The sequence below is a fragment of the Varroa destructor genome, unplaced genomic scaffold (assembly GCF_002443255.2).
Source record: "Varroa destructor unplaced genomic scaffold, Vdes_3.0 BEIS01000002.1, whole genome shotgun sequence".
Taxonomy (NCBI): domain Eukaryota; kingdom Metazoa; phylum Arthropoda; class Arachnida; order Mesostigmata; family Varroidae; genus Varroa; species Varroa destructor.
In genome coordinates, this window is record NW_019211455.1 from 39,333,769 (window position 1) to 39,354,712 (window position 20,944).

At 39.4% G+C, this 20,944-nt stretch overlaps 1 protein-coding gene and 1 long non-coding RNA gene across 10 annotated transcripts in view; one reads left to right on the forward strand and one right to left on the reverse strand.

Moving 5' to 3' along the window:
- The window catches only part of LOC111245295 (serine/threonine-protein kinase D1-like), a 59,537-nt gene that overhangs the window by 16,701 nt on the left and 21,892 nt on the right, over window positions 1–20,944 (reverse strand). For 7 of the 9 annotated variants that reach the window (XM_086979523.1, XM_086979522.1, XM_086979524.1 and 4 more), the window contains one exon: window positions 569–819. In XM_086979523.1, the coding sequence (XP_086835649.1) occupies window positions 569–819 (251 nt within the window). Of the gene's footprint in view, window positions 1–568; window positions 820–20,944 lie in introns of those variants that run through there. The other 2 variants (XM_086979527.1, XM_086979526.1) reach the window with 2 other exon arrangements.
- LOC147757790 (uncharacterized) lies at window positions 11,538–14,002 on the forward strand. Its single transcript, XR_015321444.1, has 3 exons — window positions 11,538–11,967; window positions 12,259–12,529; window positions 12,743–14,002. It is a non-coding gene; the product is annotated as an uncharacterized LOC147757790 (long non-coding RNA).

Genomic DNA, 20,944 nt, shown 5'->3' on the forward strand with positions numbered 1-20,944 from the left:
ACTGCTTTTGTAGTTTTTGTCAATTGTTCATTTTGCAATTATAAGTTCTGCATTCAACAAGTATAAATAACAACTCGCTACTAGGATCGAATTCTTGGTGTAGTTTCCATAGGTTGACCCATATCTCGAATGTGACAACCATAGGCCGGAGTGCATTTTATTTGAAGGACAGAAAAGGTGTTCTAGGACGCTGCCAGCCGTTTAGCGGTAACCCTAAGCGATATTTCTTTCCATTTCCAAAGAAAGCATAGACAGATTGTTCGAACGTTTTTCCAGCTAATCCCTAAAATCTTCGCATAAAATATTCGATCTGAATTACTCATTGGGAAACAAAAGCGATTGTTACTGTAACATGTGACCCATACTTAAACCCTGTCACATCGCGAAGGCAGTCAAAGTCCTCGATCGGAATACGACTGCTTCAGAACAGCTTAAAATTGATATCGACGTTATTGTCGTGAAGGACAGTACAAATCGCCTTCTGAACGTACGGTCAATGTTGCCACCAGAGATATGTTTGAAATTATATTTATCTATCTAATGGATATCTATACTAACCAATGCTTACCAGTTAATAGGTAGAAGTATATTATCTGAAGAATAGTCGTGACGAAGTAGTATTAAACGTTCAGCCAATCGATTTAGTCCATGTTCGGGGACCTTACGGTCGACGAAGTTACACGCAAGATCTTTGAGTGACTTGAGATTTAGCTCCGCGATCTCGATGGTCACCGTATCTTTCTGAAGGCCAAGCTGCATTTGGAAATTGACCACGGTGGGGATGTTGAGCAGAGGTAGGACCGAATCCGTCGTTTTCATCTGAAATGACAATGGACAGACAGACGGTTACAATCGTAGAGAAAATAAATTTTATCCTGATAACAGTAATCGTCGTCATTCTCGTTATACTATATATATATACACACTATATAGTAGGCATTTGATGTTTACTATAAATCTCTTTTCAAATATCCCTTGAAAGAATTAAGTGTTAATGGACGATAATTACAATGTAACCCAATCGTAATAAATCCTTTTATATAAAATGCACCTTTTTGTATAGGATCAATGGAAACAATTAGGCTTAACGAAAAGGGCGTTACTCAACGATGCAGTTACATAACTGGACGCGAAAAATAATAGTGCTTTTTGCTCGACAGAATCTATAGGCATGTATGAGTGAACGAGTCGATCGTCATAGTTACCTGTATAGCCACCGCGCACAGATTTTCTATGAAACGTGCACCATTGGTCAGGTAGAATCGACAAGCAAAGAAAAAAAATGTTCGGATCTTTCAAACAGTAATGGTTAAATTGCTAGAAATACAGAGAAGGAAGCTACATAATTCTGTTTATTTAATTGTTTATTGTATTTAATTGTTTTTATAAACGCGTTCAGGACCAATGTTAATAATTAGTCCTATAGTTAAAATCGGTTAGGTCCGCGGCTCTACCGCCACTAACCGCTACGTGACGTGTGTGGCTATATAAGAGGAGGTTTTTATGGATAGTTTTAGAGTAATGCTGATAACTGTGCAATGCAGCGTCGACTGAGTGAACATCGAAACGTTTCAAGTAAGTTGAACCTGCATTTTGTCAGCTGTCTACAGTAGAAGCCACCAGCTAAACTGCTTGACAAAGAATCCCTTAGCTTTTTGGCGGAAAGGATTGCTGGCTGTGAATGCCACATACTCTGTTTTTATGGAAAAGTAAGCGGATTATTCCGTATCTAATACCGGCTGTCCTTAGGCACTCGGCTGAGCCGAAGATGTCGTCCTAGCTGCCCTCAATCTTCGAAGGACTCATTGCTCAGGACAAATAAATCTAATTAGCACTTGGAATTTATATCAAACTTCCGTGGTTTACGCGAACAAGTTATTGATGTTGCACGTTTACATACTGTATGTACCCATATACTGTGGTTGTGCCTACGCAGTGTACGAATATGTAAGTGGGAATATGTACAATACATGTAAGGTCCGTTGCTTTAACTCTTGCCGGGAGAATGTACCCTTATCATTATCATTCAAGTATTGAATAAAAAAGTAAATTCGAAATCCTTTTATTTCAGTGGGGCAAAGGATTTGTTCACATACCCCACACTTTATTCTGGTTACTCGATAGAGGGAGACATTGCAGAATATTGTTTTTGTTATCTCATAATAGAATGCCTATTTCGTCATACGCTCTAAATAACTTTTCTCATTTTGACCTGAATTTAAATTTGCTAGGAATACGTAAATTAATACTGATAAAAAGAAAATCCGCTACAGCGACTTGTGTTATCAGGTAGTAGCCTCAACGACTTAGGTAAAAAAAAAACGGACGTCCGACTAAGTTATGCTGTACGTGCGGTATGTAGTGTTTTTTTATTGAAATTGCGTACGAGTTTAGCCATGATATTCGATAGAGCACAGGGTACCGAATACTCGTTTATCACATGTATATGCTTCATTTAATGCTATAGGCATGCAAGCAGTCGAAATACGTAAATTATTGATATCACACAAACCTACCCAATCTTTTGTATATCTATCGTAGATATCTTAGATGAATACAAACTGGAAGAACTTGTGACGTGTACCCCTCCACTAGCCAACAGGGCTGGAAGTTGAGAATAACGCCAAGTCACTGCAAAACGGCTTTACCTATCCATCGTATCTTTGGTTTAGATTCTGTAGGTGTGCAGAGTTAAAATCAACCGAATTGCTTTGCAGCTAAAACAGCATCTAGTAATGGTACAAAGACGTCCTAGGCAGTCTAACTATTAGAAGATATTTGCAGGCACACAAAGTCGGACCAAGACTTGTTAGTTAAATTAGAGTAGTTAAAAATATATAGGTTTAACTAGAGGTCAGATGGGTGCTAGTTTTTCCGAATAGTCGGCATTTTAAACAATTTAGTATAGATGCATATTTGGGTGATCAGGGCTACCGATTCCAAAAATACTGGTATAACATCCCCGACGCAATTTCCATTTGGTAGTCATCGAAGTTACTGCACTATATTGTTGTCGATGTAATTCAATGTGGTAACCTTGTCTCCATTTTGACAAGGAATCCTTCACCTTTTGCGTCTTTAGATTCAGCTAGTGGGGAATCGTTGAGACTTCTGAATTTTTGAAAAAAATTGCTGATCCACTGTGGTGCATTTCCGTTAAAACGTTTTTTTTCATCTTGTATCGAAATCCTTATATATATGTTGACAAGGCGGGCGAGAAGCAAAAAGTTACCAAGAAAAATATGTGCTCCATACACGTAGACAGAGAGATAACGTTTGGTACTTCTAGGGGTCGCGGTCACTGTTTTTGGGTCTTGCCCTTGGGCTGGCGCTTTCGCATTGGATTTGCTTTATCTGAGTGGCAATAGAACAGCGAACGAGAATTCTGGCGTTTGTTTCTGTTCGTACGGATTCATAGGCAAAGAGAACTTTGTGCACCCTGCCCGGTTTTTTGTCTAGGGAAGTCATATTCCGCGTGACATAAATTCTCGCATCATTCGTTGTAGATTTTGCCTGCAGCAAAAAGACTTTATCTCATAAAGAGTTCCTTTTCTAGGTGGAAATCGAACTGAATCCGTTAAGAAGCGAAAGTTCAGTTATATAAAGTGACAACTAGATCACAGAGACTGGAATTAATTTGTGGTAAGTGCAAAGGTGTAAAGGAAATCGTACATACCTACGGAATACAGGCGCTATTTATTGTTAGGTCGATACATACCCGCTCAAAATCTCTAAGACGCCCAGTGGTGAACCGAATAGCTGAATATAGCATGATACTTTCTTTATCAATAGCTAAAAAGCAAAAATATGCCCCAAAGCCGGAAAAGAAGTAATATAGGTATTTGGCTTATCTTATTTAGCCTGCTAATCGAGATAACTCGTTTGAGGGGCATTATCAGCCCCGGTTAATTGTGATTCGTATATGTATAGCTATTGATAATTTTACTAGCGTTTATTGCATTATGTCCATTCCACTTTTCTTTCGCACGTCCTTTCACCTTCACTTCGATCAAACACGGGCGACGACAGGCGGTTCCTTAGGTCGAAACGATGCTCTCATATAGTTACATATTATGTATTAGCTTGTATACATGGCAACACTCTTTTCAACACAATTCTCATTCTTGCTATTCGGCCAAGATTGAGAGAATTATGTGTCCTTTTCAAGTTCTTCAGAGGCGGACCAAAAGCTCAACTAAGTTTGTAAACAACCTAAATCTGAGCAAAACCCAGCGCGTTTAGGATCCTTAGCGTCAGAACAACTTTTAAAAAAAGAAGAACGAACTTTGCAGTTGCTTTCGTACTCTTCTTAGTCGCTCGTTTCGTCGCACGGTCCTTTTGTCGATTCCTGCGCACAGTTCCTATAGTGCCTTTCCAACCAACCAAAACGAAGACCCCAGTAAAATATAGTTGACGTACATGCCCTCGCTCATTTACAAGCAAGTCAACGTTACGCAGGTACTTAGGGAAGCCTTGTACTGCGGCGTTTTTGAGGGAGTAGATTCGCAGAATCCGGCATAGACAACAAATTGGTGGCAATGCAGAGTCGGTGCCTAGACGGGGTTAGTCTAGATAGTCCTGCTGGAAAAACGATGAATCGCTGAAGTCGGAAAGCACGTAGTATGTGGAATTAACACTGGGGTGGAAATGAGGGATTCTGCTTTTTGTCTTTGTTAAGAAGGCAAATACATCTTGATCTGCAGTCACAGATTGTGTTCATTGTTCAATGGGGCTGTAATCAATTATTGATGAGAAGAACTGTTCGCCGTTAAATGACTATGCGAAATGAAAAATGAAGCCACTTGGAGTGAGAAAGCTTAACTATTATTGAATGAAGCCTTTAATCCTAAAATAGGATGTTCTAGCGTAGGGTTAGAAGAGCAGGCCTGTGAGTCAATAGTTTAAAGCCGGCTAATTAATTCGTTGGATTGAGCTTAATTAAAAATAGTTATGTACTGATTTCAAACTTTTAAGGTCACAGGGCCTCCAGAAAAACACAACCGGCTTATGGTTTCTAAATGACTAGTTATATTATTTCTACGCCTAACATTCGACTGGACTAAATAAACAACAAAGACAAAGGCGTCTCTACTGAATACAAACGTGGTTTTTGATGTTTGCATTAGTAGGCCATTAAATCCGTGTACGTCTACTATTTCTTTATTATTGTACTATTGTTATGCAGACCGATATGTTTTTTGTCTGGACAAATAATCTATGCATTAACACTAATTTTTTCCTGTATTTCCCGATCATTTTTGCGTATGCATACATTTACAAGCCGAATACTACAATCTGCGTTTGATGATCAGAAGTCGTTACCTTTCCTAGTACTAAATAATCTTTAATTATCACCGTCTGTGCAGCAAGGATCTTGCTAAAGGAGTCCTGCAAATCGTTCTGTAACCGCACCGTCAAGGTAATTGCTTAATTGTGACTAATTTTTTAAGACACGAGCCAATGACCCACACCGTTACATTTTCGTATAGCGTCTACACCTTTAAAAAGCGTTTCGTTGTAGCTTTCGTTTTTGACCAATCGAAACGACACTAGCTTACAACTAAAACTGTAACCTGACAAAAAACCGTTGTAATGCTCGCATCAACGATCATAATTTGTCCTTTTGATCCTACTGGCACTGAAGTTCACAGTGTCCTCGTTTAGAGTCCTGGTTCATGTAAACCAGACCTTCCATCTGGTCTAGCTTAGAAGCAGAATTATCTTCTCGCAACACTCTATGCAAATTCCTGCCCGCCTTTCTCAATTAAAAAAGATACATCTTACCTAACAGAAAATTCAGTATGATATATCGCATAGCTAATTAGGTAAGCCCGTGTATGAGATGGCTCCGCTCGATGAGAAGCATAAGGCCAAGAAGGTCCTCTATAGGAAAGATCGATCTTGCCATGAGTCCAGACTATACGACTTTGCGCGAAAAGTTACGCAGATCCTCATGCCTTTTCTATATAATGTGGAGTTGTGGTATGGAATCACTTAACGTATACATTAGATTTCAATGTATTTATATTCGTGTACAAAACTTCTTGAAGGTACAGTTGCTTCTTTGAAGTTAGTTTGGCTAAACAGTACTGGTAAATCACTGAACGTCAATAAGCGACTACGTGTGAAGATATAGGTCTTCTGATATGCCGGTGCTCTACTTCTTATTGCTGATAGTCGAATAGCTAAAATTTAATGTTATTATAGTACCTCGTTGTATACGAATTTCATTCTCATCGTGAATGATCGTGAGATATCGTCTGTGATTAAGCCTTACCAATAGTGCTAAACGTATTAGCTAAATTGACTACAATCTAGTTCCATGGAGGATACATTTTCATTATTCCTTTAGCTATTTAAATAAAAAGCTTTGACACGACTTTTTCTCTCTTCAAGACTCAGCTTCAAGCTTTCCTTGACGCCACACAACGCTTCGGCTTCCAGCTAAAAACTAGGAAACTAACTAGGTGCGATACCCCAAATTGGCAGCTACTCAGATAGACAAACGAGTGTAGCGATCTCGCTTTTTTAAACCCGTTTCTTTAATTCCACTGCTATACCTTGGGCGGTTCTCTAAGCGGTTACACGCCCAAAGAAACGACGGCCACTCTAAAAACCCTTTTTCATAGCGCAACGTGGTATAGCCATTTCGATGCGTCGGCCGTTCGCTCCAGAAGCACCCATATTTTATTCAAGTCAGAAAATAGCCGACTTGTTAAAGGGCCTTTTATCGCCGCCAGTACCCTTAGAATGTGGGAGAAGGTTAGTGCCAAGATGGCGGGGGACGCCATCATCGAAGCGGTGCGCCATATCCATCGCCCCATTAGAAGACGGAAGTAAAGTTCCGTGGTTGAAAGGGATCAATTAACTAGCTCGTTGAACGACCTTCTTGGCAGGCTGTCCTGATTTTATGCATCTAGATAGATAGCGAATCTCTGAATCAGTGTGGTTCATCCTTTACCTATTTAGGTATCGGACGTCTTTCTGGAAACAGATAAGAGTACGCAGGTGAGAGGTCTTGAGGAGGAGGTCTCTCTCCTTGTCTACTAGGTAAATATTTCGGCTAAAAGCTTGGATATATCAGCGTTTTGTTGAATATCCGAATTGTCCGTATCTTCCTAGGTCAACTGCTACAAAAAGTACTGCTAAAAAAGAAACTTTCCTGATGACTAGGTAAGCAAGATCTTTCTGTTTTACCTTTGAAACGTTGTTGAGAATAGATAAAATCCACGTCGGGTAAAATGATTTTAGGCGTAGAAGTGGCTTCTTGGTAGAGCATGAAGAAGTGCAATGATTTTATGGGAAGTACGTAAACTTGTATTGCTACAATGTTCTCATGTATGGAACGTTATGGCTTATTGTAATAATAATTAACTAACATGAATGAATTTTAGTAGATGTATATAATTTTTTTAGGAGAGGTTGTATCTCATGTGTCCGGTTCAACTCCCCTTATATATGCGTCGGAACTGACAGAGTGTCAAAATTGGTCAGCAAGCAGATTCTATCGTCGATAGATAGATAGAAATATATATATATATATATATATATATATATATATATATATATATATATATATATATATATATATCGTAGAACCTAAATATTGATATTTTGTAAACTTTTGTTTACATACATGTTTATAGTACATAGACAAATGCTCTCATCTTATAAATCGTATTTAACCGACCCTAAGTAAAGTTATGAGCCGAGCTATACGAGCCGAATTTGTCGTTGACCGTTTTCAACTAGATCTTGATTTTCGTACTCGTAGATCGACACCGAATGTCCTGGTTGTTTGCTGGAACCATTTCAACCTTAATAACAATCGCAGAAAAAAAAGCCCACTGTCGAAAAGTGACCTGGCAACGACCTTGATAGCTTCCGTCGTCGAACAAAGTTGTCGTTGGTTCAAGGTCATGCCATTTGAAATCGCCGGTGATGACTGCGGCGCTAGTAATATTGTGGATCGTGATCATGACGATGCGAACGTCCCAGATCGCGTTAGCTTACCCCGGCTGACGGTAGAGTACTGCCATCTTTTTGTGCATTACGTTGCCTCATCATTTGTATCATCACCTGACTGTTTCCTTCTCTATTCGTTAATTGTACAACAGCTGTAGTATAGCGTCTTCTTCTAAATAAGAAAGGCTGTGTTATCAAGAAAGGTGCAAAGCAAAGTCAGGTTCTCCATTCTTTCATAAAACATTCTTCGGTCGCGACAAATTATTCTTTTAGTATTAATCTAATCCTATTAGTTAGTACAGGTAAAATATTCCATTCTTATTTACCACAATGGACACTGTTCTTGCCAAGTATGGCATTTTTCTTCGCGACCACCACGCGGCACTTCTGCTGCGGTTCAATGAGACCGTGCGTCTCGGAGTAAAGTGGCACGGGCCAGATCTGCAGTATTCGCTTTCTAATTCCGCCGCTTTTCTACGCGTCCCTTTTCTAGCCTAGAGCAACAGTGAATACGCGTTCGATGATAGGTTGGTCAATCGACACATGTAGACTAGAACTTCCCTAAAAACGTTTGATTGCCTCTGTTCCAAACGCAGAGTACGATATCTGTCCGTACGTCATAAACGCCATGCTTATGTTACTGGGACGGCTATCTAATTTGGAGCAACTTCAAAACGACGCCAACAAAATACAACTGAAGACATTTTTCATTAGTATGAAGTTTGTACGTTTAGGATTTTGCCCACATACGGCATCACTAAGTTGGGCCACCTTGGCTTTCTTCATGAAAATTATTGGACTAGCGCAGTTTTTAGCCACTTTTTCAATATCTTTGAGATGGTGTTCTTTTTCCAAGTTTGTCTGTATATACGTGGAAGGGTGTGTACACAGATAACATTGGTGTCTGTAAGGGTCTGGGAATCGATGGGTTGTCTATGAAAGTGGCTTACGTCCCAAAAAAAACACGTTATGGTGTGATATGTAGACCCTTTACCTTCGACAAAGCTGTAAATATTGTTTGCCACCGAGGGGTGATGTCACATTTGGATCTCCAAACGGGGTAGCGTTGGAAGGCCCGCAGATCACGTGTGAATTTGCTTCAAAGAGAGTGCCTATAGAGGAGGGTGCACCATGAACTATAGACAAACAAAGAAAATAGCCATTCTAGAGATGAAGCCAGATGTACGCGAAAAAATGATCAAAAACCGATTGAAGGGAATAATTGCTACGAAAAAAGCTTACCTTACTTATAGTGCATCTACATAAAATCTTAAATGTCTATAATTTGTAACGAAAAAAAAAAACGTTTACGTTGATAGATTCAATTGTTTTCCTGAAATTTGATTTCAATCAGATGCCTTTTTCTACATCTGTAGTTAGCCATAGGTGAAAATTCTGCTTTAACAGTTAGTGATGCATTTGTCCATATGATCTAATTCTTTAGTCAGGTTATCTATTGAAGATACGCCCTGTATTGAAAGAGTATTTTACATTCCAGTGCTAAAAAGATCGTCTGAGTCCTCTTGGTTAATGTAAGTGACGCCTATTTAGCTTCAGGTAACTAACGTTTCTTAATTTTGTTTTTTTTTTTTCTTAGTTTTTCAAGCCTTACATCTAAACATGTGTCACAGCATGAAATTCGTATTTTATTTGAGATCTCAAACAATATTTATGATCGTAGACGTACAACGAGCTTGGCGTTTCTAGATAGGCTTGTAAATAGGACGTGATTCAGAATTTACCAGCCGCTTTTTTTACTGGTAGTATTTACTTGTTGTATTTGTGTAGTTAATACGCGGGCAACTTCTATTCTCCGGTGAAGTTTTGCCGGACCGCGTGCAGTATAGGCAAACGATTTAGTCGTTACCAGATGTCTTACTATGTACTTAATTGGTATGAAAAATCCACATATCGGTCAGCATGTTTGTTTATGTATGTATGAACCTCCGATGAATACCATGATCATTCCGGGCCGATTTTCAATAATTATATGTCAAAGATTACCTTTGTCTTCGTAAGGAAGAGATGAAGAATCATCATTATCGCAAATTTTCTTAATCTATTTTTACTTAAAGCGCATTTTATGTTATCTGAAACGTTTACCTTTAGTGCAGTTGTTATTATACTGCTGTGTTCGAAATGAGAAGATGGACACCCAGTCTTTGTTCAAAAACATGGACCTGTTCAGATTTCAGAATTGTACATCCGAGTTAGTGCAATGCAACAGTACAGATTCGCAAATAAGTTTAAGTTGTCCGCTACGTCGATCGGCAGCGTCCAAAACATCACTTACAACGAATCAACTTACATCTGAATTAATTTAAAAGGAAGTGGAGCCGTCTGCTGTTTTGCACAACGACAATGGCGACGCCTTTGTAAGTTCTCTAGTCACAAGTGTTGGTCAGTACCTGCCAATAGTTTTCTTTTAGCCTGGCGTCATTTCCTGCTTGTCTCTGATTACCTGGCCTATTAATACGACCCATCGCTCATCATTCTTTTCAGTTAGCTCACAATGATAAGTGATCGCCAACATAATCCCTCGTCTTTTATATATGTAGGCTCTGTCTACGTATGTTATTCACCCATCCTCGAATACTGGCCTTTGTATGTTGCACGATTTGTCCAATTCTCCTGTACAGCTTCGCATGTACAGACACATATATACCAATGGATACATGCATCTGTACAGAGAGTACAGGCTCAGTTTATCGTTTTGCTTAGGTATCAGACAGGTCCATAGCTCGATCTGTGAATCTGGCCTAGACGTACAGAAAATGATGTGTCTAGATAAATATCTAGCTCACGGCAGATATACGTTCATTGTAATCTGTCAATTATTCACACTGTTCCACTTGGCCGTCAGAATCAGAAAGAACAACCTGAGGAGTGTTTGCCTACCTGACGATAATATACAGCTGTAGTGACTCGAAGGACATCAATAAGCACGATACGTAAAAAGAATTATTGCCTGTTTTGTTTAAGATAAAAATCTAGCCAAAGCGAATCTTATGTTTAAGAGGAAACTTGTGCTCTTATTTCCTATACGAACTAATAGAAAGCGTGCATTTGCTAAAAAACAAATGAGGGTGCTCAGTAAACTATAGGGAGCTATGTTATAATCGCTATGCTCTGTGTATTAGGGGCGATGATTTTCCTCTTCAGTCTATGGAATGGATAAAGACATTGACTCTAATGACGAGCTTGTTTCGCATTTACGCTCAATTCGTTATAAATAGTCTTACCAAGCAACGTTACGGTGTCGAAGTTTGCCTAGCAGGTGGAGCCGCACGTGTTTACCTGTGGTTTTCCCTAATACCAAGAGGATAGAATAATAACGAATCCTAAAATAACGAATATGCGTTCCTATGCGGTCCAAAACAGCAAAAATGATGCAGTTGATGCTAGTGTGATGCTTTCACTTTGCCAACAGATTATGCAAAGAGCACAGACCACAGACAAGCCAATCTTTGTGGAAGGTGCGAGGTCAGCTTTGCACCAGGTTCAGCTCTAGTAGCGTCTAGCCGCTCCGTTTTAAACGGGTTTTGTCTATAGCTTCAGCAGCGGCGGCCGACCCGTTTCAAGTCGAGTCGATCCACCGCCGTGGTGATGTTAGATCTAAAATTTTCCGTCTTTCTCGTTTTCGCTGGTCGCTTTACTGTTTCAAGAAAGGAAAGCCGTAGCAGGGCGCCGCAGATAGAATCGTTGAACTTCCTCGCTGTGCATGCTGCTAAATAAGGAAGCGTCGATGGTAAAAAAAGGTCGCAGTAGTGAATGAAGTCATTTTGATTAAGGCTGACAGAGAACGATTTTGAGTTACCCCAGTGTTTCAAACATGTTGTTCGAAAGACTAAAGAGCCAGCATAGTCTGATGGACCATATAGCAAAATACGTGGAAAACAGTCGTATTGTGCCTCGAATGTGAAGGCTAGTGAAGGCAAATGACATCGCAAACTTCCAACACAGAAACATTTCACCCTAAAATGAAGCATTTATTTGCTTCAGGTAAGCCCAAATAGTCGAGTGGTGGTCAAATAGTTCTCATAAAATATTTGTAAATGCATATAGAAGCACATATTATTATCATTATTGACTAAATTTAATTTGATACAAAGCTTATCGTATCCTAGGTAGGAATAACAGGTTTGCCACGTTAAATATTAGGAAAGCTGTTGCTCAGTTGCCCTCTATGTATGTCAGCAGGTTGCAAAGCGTTGCGTATTTCCGAAGAGAGCTCGCGTTGTCTTTAGCTAACAAGCATATATTTTCATTTGGTTTTTGTTCTTTTTGAGATAGTTCTTCGAGCAGAAACGAGACAGTTCAATGTTCTTTTTCGGTGTCCCATGACGAAGAAGTGTCAGAAGCGATATACTGAGGACGAAACTCGTGTTGTCTTATCGTTTTAGCTGTTGTCTGCGGACATTTTGTGGACGTTCTGCGGACACGGTGTTTCATACCTGCACTGAGTAATAAGGAACTTCAAGACTCCGCACACATTCAGGGATAACCCTTGCGAGCGCGTTTGCAGCCCGCCTAAATCCCCTCTTTTGGCATACTCATTAAGCTAGTAAGTTTTCTTTCGGGCCCGTACTTTATATCTCTGACCTTCAGCAGGCCATATTCTGCCTCTTTACTCATTAGCATTTCGAATTTTAAAATAACAGAAAAATAATAAGAATAACAATGATGAGTGTAAAATCTATTACGTCATCCAATTTCCCAGTTGATATATGCATGACCTTATTAGATAATTTTTTTTCTACACTGGGGCACCTACAAGGTCTTGCAGATGTACGCTAAACTCCACAATCCTCCAGGAGGGCCTCGGCTGGCGGATGCATCGACGGCGCAAGAAACAGGATGTACTAAACCTCTATTGGGCGCGTTCCTAAGTAGCGTATAGGGAAACGCCCATTAGGAATGACGGTACGGAGAGATATATGTTTAAACCAAAACCAGATTAGGTCCACGGCTATGCTAAGCAACAGTCTCAAAGGTATTCAGGGCTGCGTTAGGTTGTGACAGATGCCGGCGAGTAACGATGGGTACCTTGAAGTAACGCCAAAAGTTCGAAGGCTTCATCCCCTTACCCAGGATTCGTTTTTAGTACTGGTGAATGTCCCACACTAGCAGATTGTCGGGTGCGCTATACCGTTTTCACGGTTAGTCTGGTTAGAAATACAAAAAGAAGACTCCGGGAGTCTGAAGTTCATTTTTACACGACGTTTCTCTTAGACGCATCCCGAAACTCGTCTTAATAATGTATCTCTCGAAGGCAACTTGGATGAATTGGTAAGCGACATTAATATGCGTGCAATTGATATTCTACCGTCAACTCAGTACGTTCAGAGATTACAACAAGCTAACTAAATATATATTTTCATCCCTTCTAGCCTAAGGTCTAACTTGTCCATAATCCTGAGTTGATCCGTCCGGAATACTAAATGCGTGGACACAATTAATGTATACTTGATGATGTAATTAGAAGAAAGACGGGAATATGGCATGCGCATATCAATGGCGGAACGAAAGCCAGGGGAGAATAGCCTCTTGTGGCATTATCATATAAAGAAAATTTAATCATATTTGTATATAATGCAATCTTATTGTAATCATCTGCTGTATTTTCTTATACTTTTACGGTATGGATTGACGGCGAGTCTGCCTGCATAGCTTTTCTTGAAGAGATGCATCTGATATGTATATGGAAACTAATAAAAATGGAACAAGTCAGCCTTTATGTGGCAATATAATTGTTTCGCATAACGACCATGCACGCAGCTCACGCATCGCTATGGCTGTCATAATTTGGACCACTCTATAATGCACATCCGATGGCCTGATGTGGTCCTGCTTTGAGTTCCCTATCACGCAGTCGCCCCAACCTTTGCTAGAGGCAGGACGGCCGCGGTACGGCAGCAACCTATGAGGATTGCTTATGGGTGTGGTACAAAATCTCACGAGCTATGCGCGTTGAGTATGTTTATTAGATTGATACATTTAAATTTGTTATTCAGAATTATACCTTTTCCCAAATAAACGGCGGATCTATCCACGCAACCGTTTTTACCCTTAGCAAATCCTCCATATATATGTTGGTGGCCTATTTTTTACTTGAACTTCAGCAACATGTAGCATGTCTATTAGGGCTTCATTATCACGAAACATCGCTCACCTTCTATGCTCGTATTGCCTACTACTGACATGCCTATCACAATCTGGAACATCACATAATATCAATGTCGATAATATCCATGTTTTCAGATGGCACATCCTGTAGGTATCACCTAGTTTAGATTGTCTTGCCTCGATAAGTTCCTCTGCCCAGTCTCAGTTATGCTCTCTAGCACCGGGTAGCTCGTTCAACTTTGAACTTAATAGTTATTGTAATGCTTACACTCGCGAAGCACGACGCTAAAAAAAAGTAGGCTATCTCTGTGAATGCAGCAGCCCCAATGGATAAATTTATTTGCATGATCAGTTAGAAGCCTTTAAAGCGCTGAAAAAGTTTGCTAGTTAGATCGAAAAATAAGTTCTTTACAACATGACTAAACGTTTTATGGGTTAAAAGATTTGGGTACTGGGAATGTTATTGCGGATGAGACGATCTTATTCTATCTGAGGCTAGTTTCAAACCACTAATGAATAAATCAAGGTTTCTGATGAAGCAGCTAAGAAAAACATGACATCTCTACGATGAATTTGTGATCCACCTACCGAGTTGCATAACCGATAAATCCCTCCTGTTGCCCTGCCTATGATTGGTTGTCTAGAAGCTCAGCCCAACTATATACGTTATCTTCTTATAGGTGAGTCTAATTCACCGTGACAGGACTAATCTGATCGGATTTTAGATATATCGACTACCCCTAAAAATACTTTGAATAGTATTCTCTTTGATTTACCTCTCTGCAGTGCATTTTTGGTATTTGTACACTCGTATACTAGCAGAAATGTCTTTCATCTGATTCTTCGAACTTAGAAGTTAAGCTTTATTAAATCTGCTTCTTTTCAAGGACGGTAAAATCTAAATTAAACTTTACTGTTGTAAAATTTGTTTGGTATTAGATAACTTACATCCACTAAATTCTAAACCCTTGTTAGAAGTTAAAAAAAAAGGTTGCTTTAAGATCTCTTTTACCATCCAGTTTGCAAATGACTGTGCCACACAGTCAGCATTGGGTGGGCAGAATGAGTCACGCTATTGCTGCGCCCCATATAAACGATATAGCGAAACAAATATCGGAGCTATACTATCTGCTCGTAACGATTCGCTCTGCAGTCAGGTGTATTCGATATTTTCGTTTTCGTCGGGAGGTAATGCGTTGCGTTTTTCTCAATGTTTATATTCGGTTGCTCTAAATGTGTCACAGTGTGCCAGTGGGACACAGTTAATAACCTTCTAAGGTTAGGCGGCATCTTGTCGGGAACGACATCAATGTTTTCCTAGTAACTCAGATGACAAATGATAGGAAACCATGAACTATCACTTCGGAAAATTCCCTTCACTTTTTGGTAAATATAAAAAAGTAAGGGTGGCGTTGAAAAACTAAGACCACGTCTACTTTACTCACTTTACCCAAACTCACAAATGGTTTGGCAGAAAATCCAGCCTGCTAGAGTGCGGCCTAATTAATCTAGGCCTGCAAATGATTATTATTGTAATCGTGAATAACTAGATCTTCCGCCAAGAACACAATATCCCATATAAGCCTTGACCGATGTTTTCTTCATAACATAGAGCGAATACTCTATTTGACCATATAAGTTTGGAGGGTTTCGTCTAAAAATGTTTATGTTGTAACTTAGTTAGTTAGTTAGTTCCTTAAGTACTACTTATCGTTCATTATATGCGAACATTTTTCTCTATGATGATCTGTCTGCCGTCTAGATACCTTGCAACATTCGACAAAGCTGGCATGGGTCTTCGTCTTACTTAAATTCGTTCTACACGTAAGTATATGCAACTGGTTGCCTAGGGGCATATAAGCAACGGTCGCGCTGTCCAGAAGATAAATATAATAAGCCGAGCCAGTATAACTTTCTGAAGTTGAACTGCCCAGTCAGGTTGTAGCCGTTATTTACTTCGTTGATAGTCATTTCATTGCAATGTGTGACGATAATTAAACAGGACGGAGCATAAGTCTTTCGTTGGAAAGTAGATAGTTGGGGCGTCCAATTAGGACCGGGTCTCCTAGCAAAACTATAAGGTGCCATTGGCTGATACTGGTCGTATTAACTGAGACAATATCATGGGTCAGTCGACAGATCATGTAACGTCATTGTTGCTTATGCTGCTAAAAGTTCTGCTAGATTTACGGAACGTGTTGACATACTGTTTATCCTGCTTTCAAGTGACGTCATCGCACAAGTACCAGTTCATGCGTTACTCAACGTATTGGAAACTTACAGAACCCATTGCAACCAAGACAAACTTTTGTATGTGGTGCCATTGCGCAAACCCTATAATAACTTTAAGAATTGAAAACTTGCTGATCTTGAGCTTGTATGACGTCTTACTCTGCTGCATGACCTCTAGCACAAAGACGTGCAACTTCGCAAAGTGATCGATTTTTGACCTTGTCTTCCTAACGAACTAATGTATTGGTTTTGTTCACAGACACCAAGTCTCACTTACAGACATTTGCCACCGTAGAGTAAAACTTCTGGCCCGCGTTTTCTAACTACAATAGTACCCACTAAATTCACGTCAAGGGTTTTTGTTCTTCACCCGTCTAATACTGCCTGTGTATTACGGGGAGTTAAGCTTCTTAATTTCTATGTGGCCGTAAGAATTTTTCACGCTTTCAAAATGCCTCAATAATGAATAAATCTCAATTTGCGTTCCTCCTGCTCTTCTCTCTAGGTAGCTCTCGGTAACAGTTATTTTGTGGAAACGTTGAATTGCCAGCCGGCGCTCTCCTATTGCTTTTCTTCTCATGATCGAAACGGTTATTATGCTTTCGTTTCATAGAAATCTTATAAAGGGACATAGAAAAAGTAGCTATTATTCGGTTGGCTAGAATCCGGTATTTTTGTGAATCTCTTTATGAAACGGCTTTTGTTATAGCTCTAACCCTACAAGAAAAGCGACAATTTCAGAGATTTTCATTTTGTGGTCAGCGTTTCGGACGAGAGCTAAGATAACAGAACTTAGTCCACGCAAGTTCTGTTACCCTGTCCAAGAATCAATTTAACAAGTAGTCCTTTGTAGAAAAAATCAAACATATCACTCGTGAAAAAAGTTACAAAATCGATCGAGCTTTTGTAAACGATTGGCCTATACATATGCATATATGCGTGTATCCAAACCGTTGCTCGTTTATCTTTAATATTAGCTGCATACTTACAAGACATACTGTGATGTTCAATTAAGCTGTAAAGGCGGATTACAAAATAGGATCGCTTGACTAAGTCATTTTGGTGACTCGCGCTATCGCGGAGCTTATAAGGGTCTACTAAGGAGGGCCGTCTGACTCACGTATTGTCTTTCGAAGACCAGCAACTGATTTCATCACTTACGTGAGTTGCTGAATGTTCGAAGAGTATCAAATGCTCTGAAACAATATAAGATAAGGATAACTGCGTCGCAGCAGTAATTGCGCATTGCGCCGACATTGATAACCTGTGCCCAACGCAGATAAATTTGTTCAATTTCTGCTAATCCAACAGGGTTTGTCACCGGCACAAAGAGTCCGCCCAAACTGGCTTTTAGCAGATTCAAATAATTCCAGCTGCCAAAGACATTTTGCCTGCCTGGTTGTGAGAACTGCTAACCAGTGGGCGTAAATATATAGTTCGAATAGGGACATTTTAATCCAGTACGCCACTTTTCTTACTTAGCTGAAAATAAGTTGTCCTTTTATTCATTTATTTATACAATCCTTTTATAGTTTCCATTTAAAATAACGCCGGTATATTTTAGCTTGAAAAGTACACTTTGTGCGTCGTTTAGAGCGCAGTCGATACGGAACGGCTCATGACGAAGCAACCATGCAATTTAGATCCTGTTCAGCCAGTTTCCTCTTCGGTCAGCGTTTCGGCTGGAGACTAACTCGTTCATATGTTCTGCGAAACACCGTTAGGTGTCAAAGGACTGAGGACGAGCGTCGACTTGAAAAAAACTAGAGGTCTCCGAACGGTTCTTTCGCGAATACAAGCTAGGGATAAGCGAGGTAGACCCAGATTTCTTCCGGGTTGATCCTTCCCGTCTAAAGAGAGACCGGGAAAGCGAATCGATGCGTTATGACTCGACACACACTTCACGAATTCCGCCATCTTCCGTCATCCAAACACCCGCTCACCATGCCCCATGGTGACGAGCACCCTCTCCAATGATATGAAAGACTCTGTAGTCGACGTCACTTTGATTGCTACGTTGCGCTAGTCCTCCACCAAATGCCTTACTGCTGCCGGCACCAAAGGCCTCGTACATTAGCGCCTTACAATATGTTACTTGCACTTGGCCCGCCATTTTCGTCAAATGTCTCTTCGATTGTTACTTATATAATGGTACATTCACAGCATCATCCGTTTGCTATAGGTTTCTATTACGTATATTATCGTTTTATATAGATAGGTATTCTTTGTAATGAACAACTTTGATGGAAGCTACGTATGTTTCAAACACTAAAATTTCAAAATCGATCAGAACCTTCTCGACGGCACCAGAGATTGAAAATACGTTTCCATTCACGTATCCACGGCTAAGACTTGTTGAATATTGTTTTTTAAGTTTTGTGATCATGACGACAGCCATCAAGCCTTTTTTTTGCATTTGATCTTATAATAATATGCAAACTAAACAGTGACGATGTTGTTAATGATGTATGTTCTTCACTAGACAATAATAATAATAATAATAATTTAGATTTATAATAATAATAATAATTTATATCTTTCGACGTATTAGGGAGAAATAAATATAACTGACTATCAGTAAAAACGAGCGCGTGTATTCCGGTCTGTCTGTCTGTCTGTCTGTTCCGTAACTAACACCTAATAAAAACATCCTACCGTTTTGAATCTCACTCGATGGTCTCATCTCTAAGTGTATAGCCTAATTGATCGGATATCTTAGATTTTTTGCGTTGGCCTTCTCCAGCATGAGCAGGTGCCCACAGTTAAAGATTGACTTTTTCATGGTAATAACGGATTAATAATTGCAGTCTAAAAGAAGAATGACGAATAGGACTTTGTCCTTCGTTTGACGTTATCAAAAAGGCGCGTATATTTTTTTGTCGCTGCTAGCTTGCTAGGTTACCCGTTATCTGTCTTATTGTTACTGTACTTATTATAATCCTACCTTCTACGGTTAGTAATAAACCAAATTTCGGGTAACCTAAAAGGCCGACAGTAAATTTACAATGGTGGTCGCAAGCATTGCTGACTAAAAGATAATGACCATAAGAAATTTCGCATATAAAACAAAGAATATTAATTCTCTTAACGAAGGCCGAAGAGAAATTTGTATGGAAACAACTTAAATCAGAAAGCACAAGACAAGATCTCGATTTTACCAATGTGGGCTGCAGATCTATCTCGGTAAAGTATATCTGAATGCCGCTGATAACGCTTTAGATAAAATATATTAAACAGTAACAACGAAAAAAAGTAAAATTTTCTGTATCATGTATATTGTTATATGTTTTGCTTACAACGATTTGTGGTATACTGATATAATTTGAAATTTTTAAATATAAAATTAATGCTATTTAATATCGCGGGACTGGTTCCGTTAAAATTACAACCCTTTACAAGTACTGATATTTAGTCTTCGTTTGGATGCTAGTGCATTCATGGTGATACCTGATCTAATCTGAAGTCTATTAACTGTCGATTACCTCAAAGGCAACTCGGAAGAGCACTTTTCTAAACTTGCTAGTACGATACATATCGGAAATGTTTACTGCTTATGTAGAATATATCTGAATAGCGCTTAGTTACTAAATGTCCTTTTTGGAGTATATTAGTAAATGTGTATAATATTATATTTATGTGTCAGATCCCAAGATGGTTACTTACTAGTTACTTGAAAAACTGTGTAGCATTTTAAGGTCGCATAGACAAAAAAAACCGGATTCGCTTTTACGATCATTAATTGGAACCAACTTAGTTGTTGCCCTTGGGGCAAGAACTTTGATCACAGTAGCCGATCATCTGACCGCGCTACGTCATCAAAGTTCAAACCCAGGCTTTGGCGCAACTCGAAGTAGCCAGGCCGGGCTCAAAAGGAACCGGTTTAAGTCGGACGTTGCATGTTAGGTCTCCGATATTTATATCCACTATGATTTAATTTCTTATAATAAATATCTTATAGCGTAACATCTAACCGCTTTATTTTGTCCTGGCAGGCAACAGCTGCTTGAAGCGATGCTCAGCATCAGTACCGCACGCAAAATTCAAAACATTTGCAAAATTAATAGGAAATTATAGCGAGACCATTTTAAATGGAGTAACAGTTTTTGCCAATGAATATCGCCCACGAACAGTATGTTGAACATCTGGTCAGCGTAGGTTAACATCCATATTTTTAGCTTCTGAATTAAGGCAGAGCACATCGAAGACCAGCTCGCTTCTAACAAATTTCTACTTTTGTACTATGTTGTTATTGTATGTAACCCTTTTGTGTTTGTAATTTCTTTTCTTCATGGGAGGGTCGTACGCGAAGCTGTAAAAAAAAAACTATTAAATCCTATATTGTTGTTCAGCATCAGCATCCTTCACTAGCCAGTGACTTGTTTATTATAGCGTCTACTAATTAAGCAGTGCTGTCTTTTGTTCAGCTCATTGCCTCATTATACTTCTTTGTTTCTTATGCTCTATGTTGCAAAAAATTCGATTTCCTTCATTGTATCTTTAGACACATGTTTCTATTCTGCAACGGGACTCGATTCGTCGGTTTTAGCAAGCTTACCAAAACGAAGTAATATTTTTTACGCGCACACGGCAAATGTCACAAAACCCAGAGTATTTCTCGTCA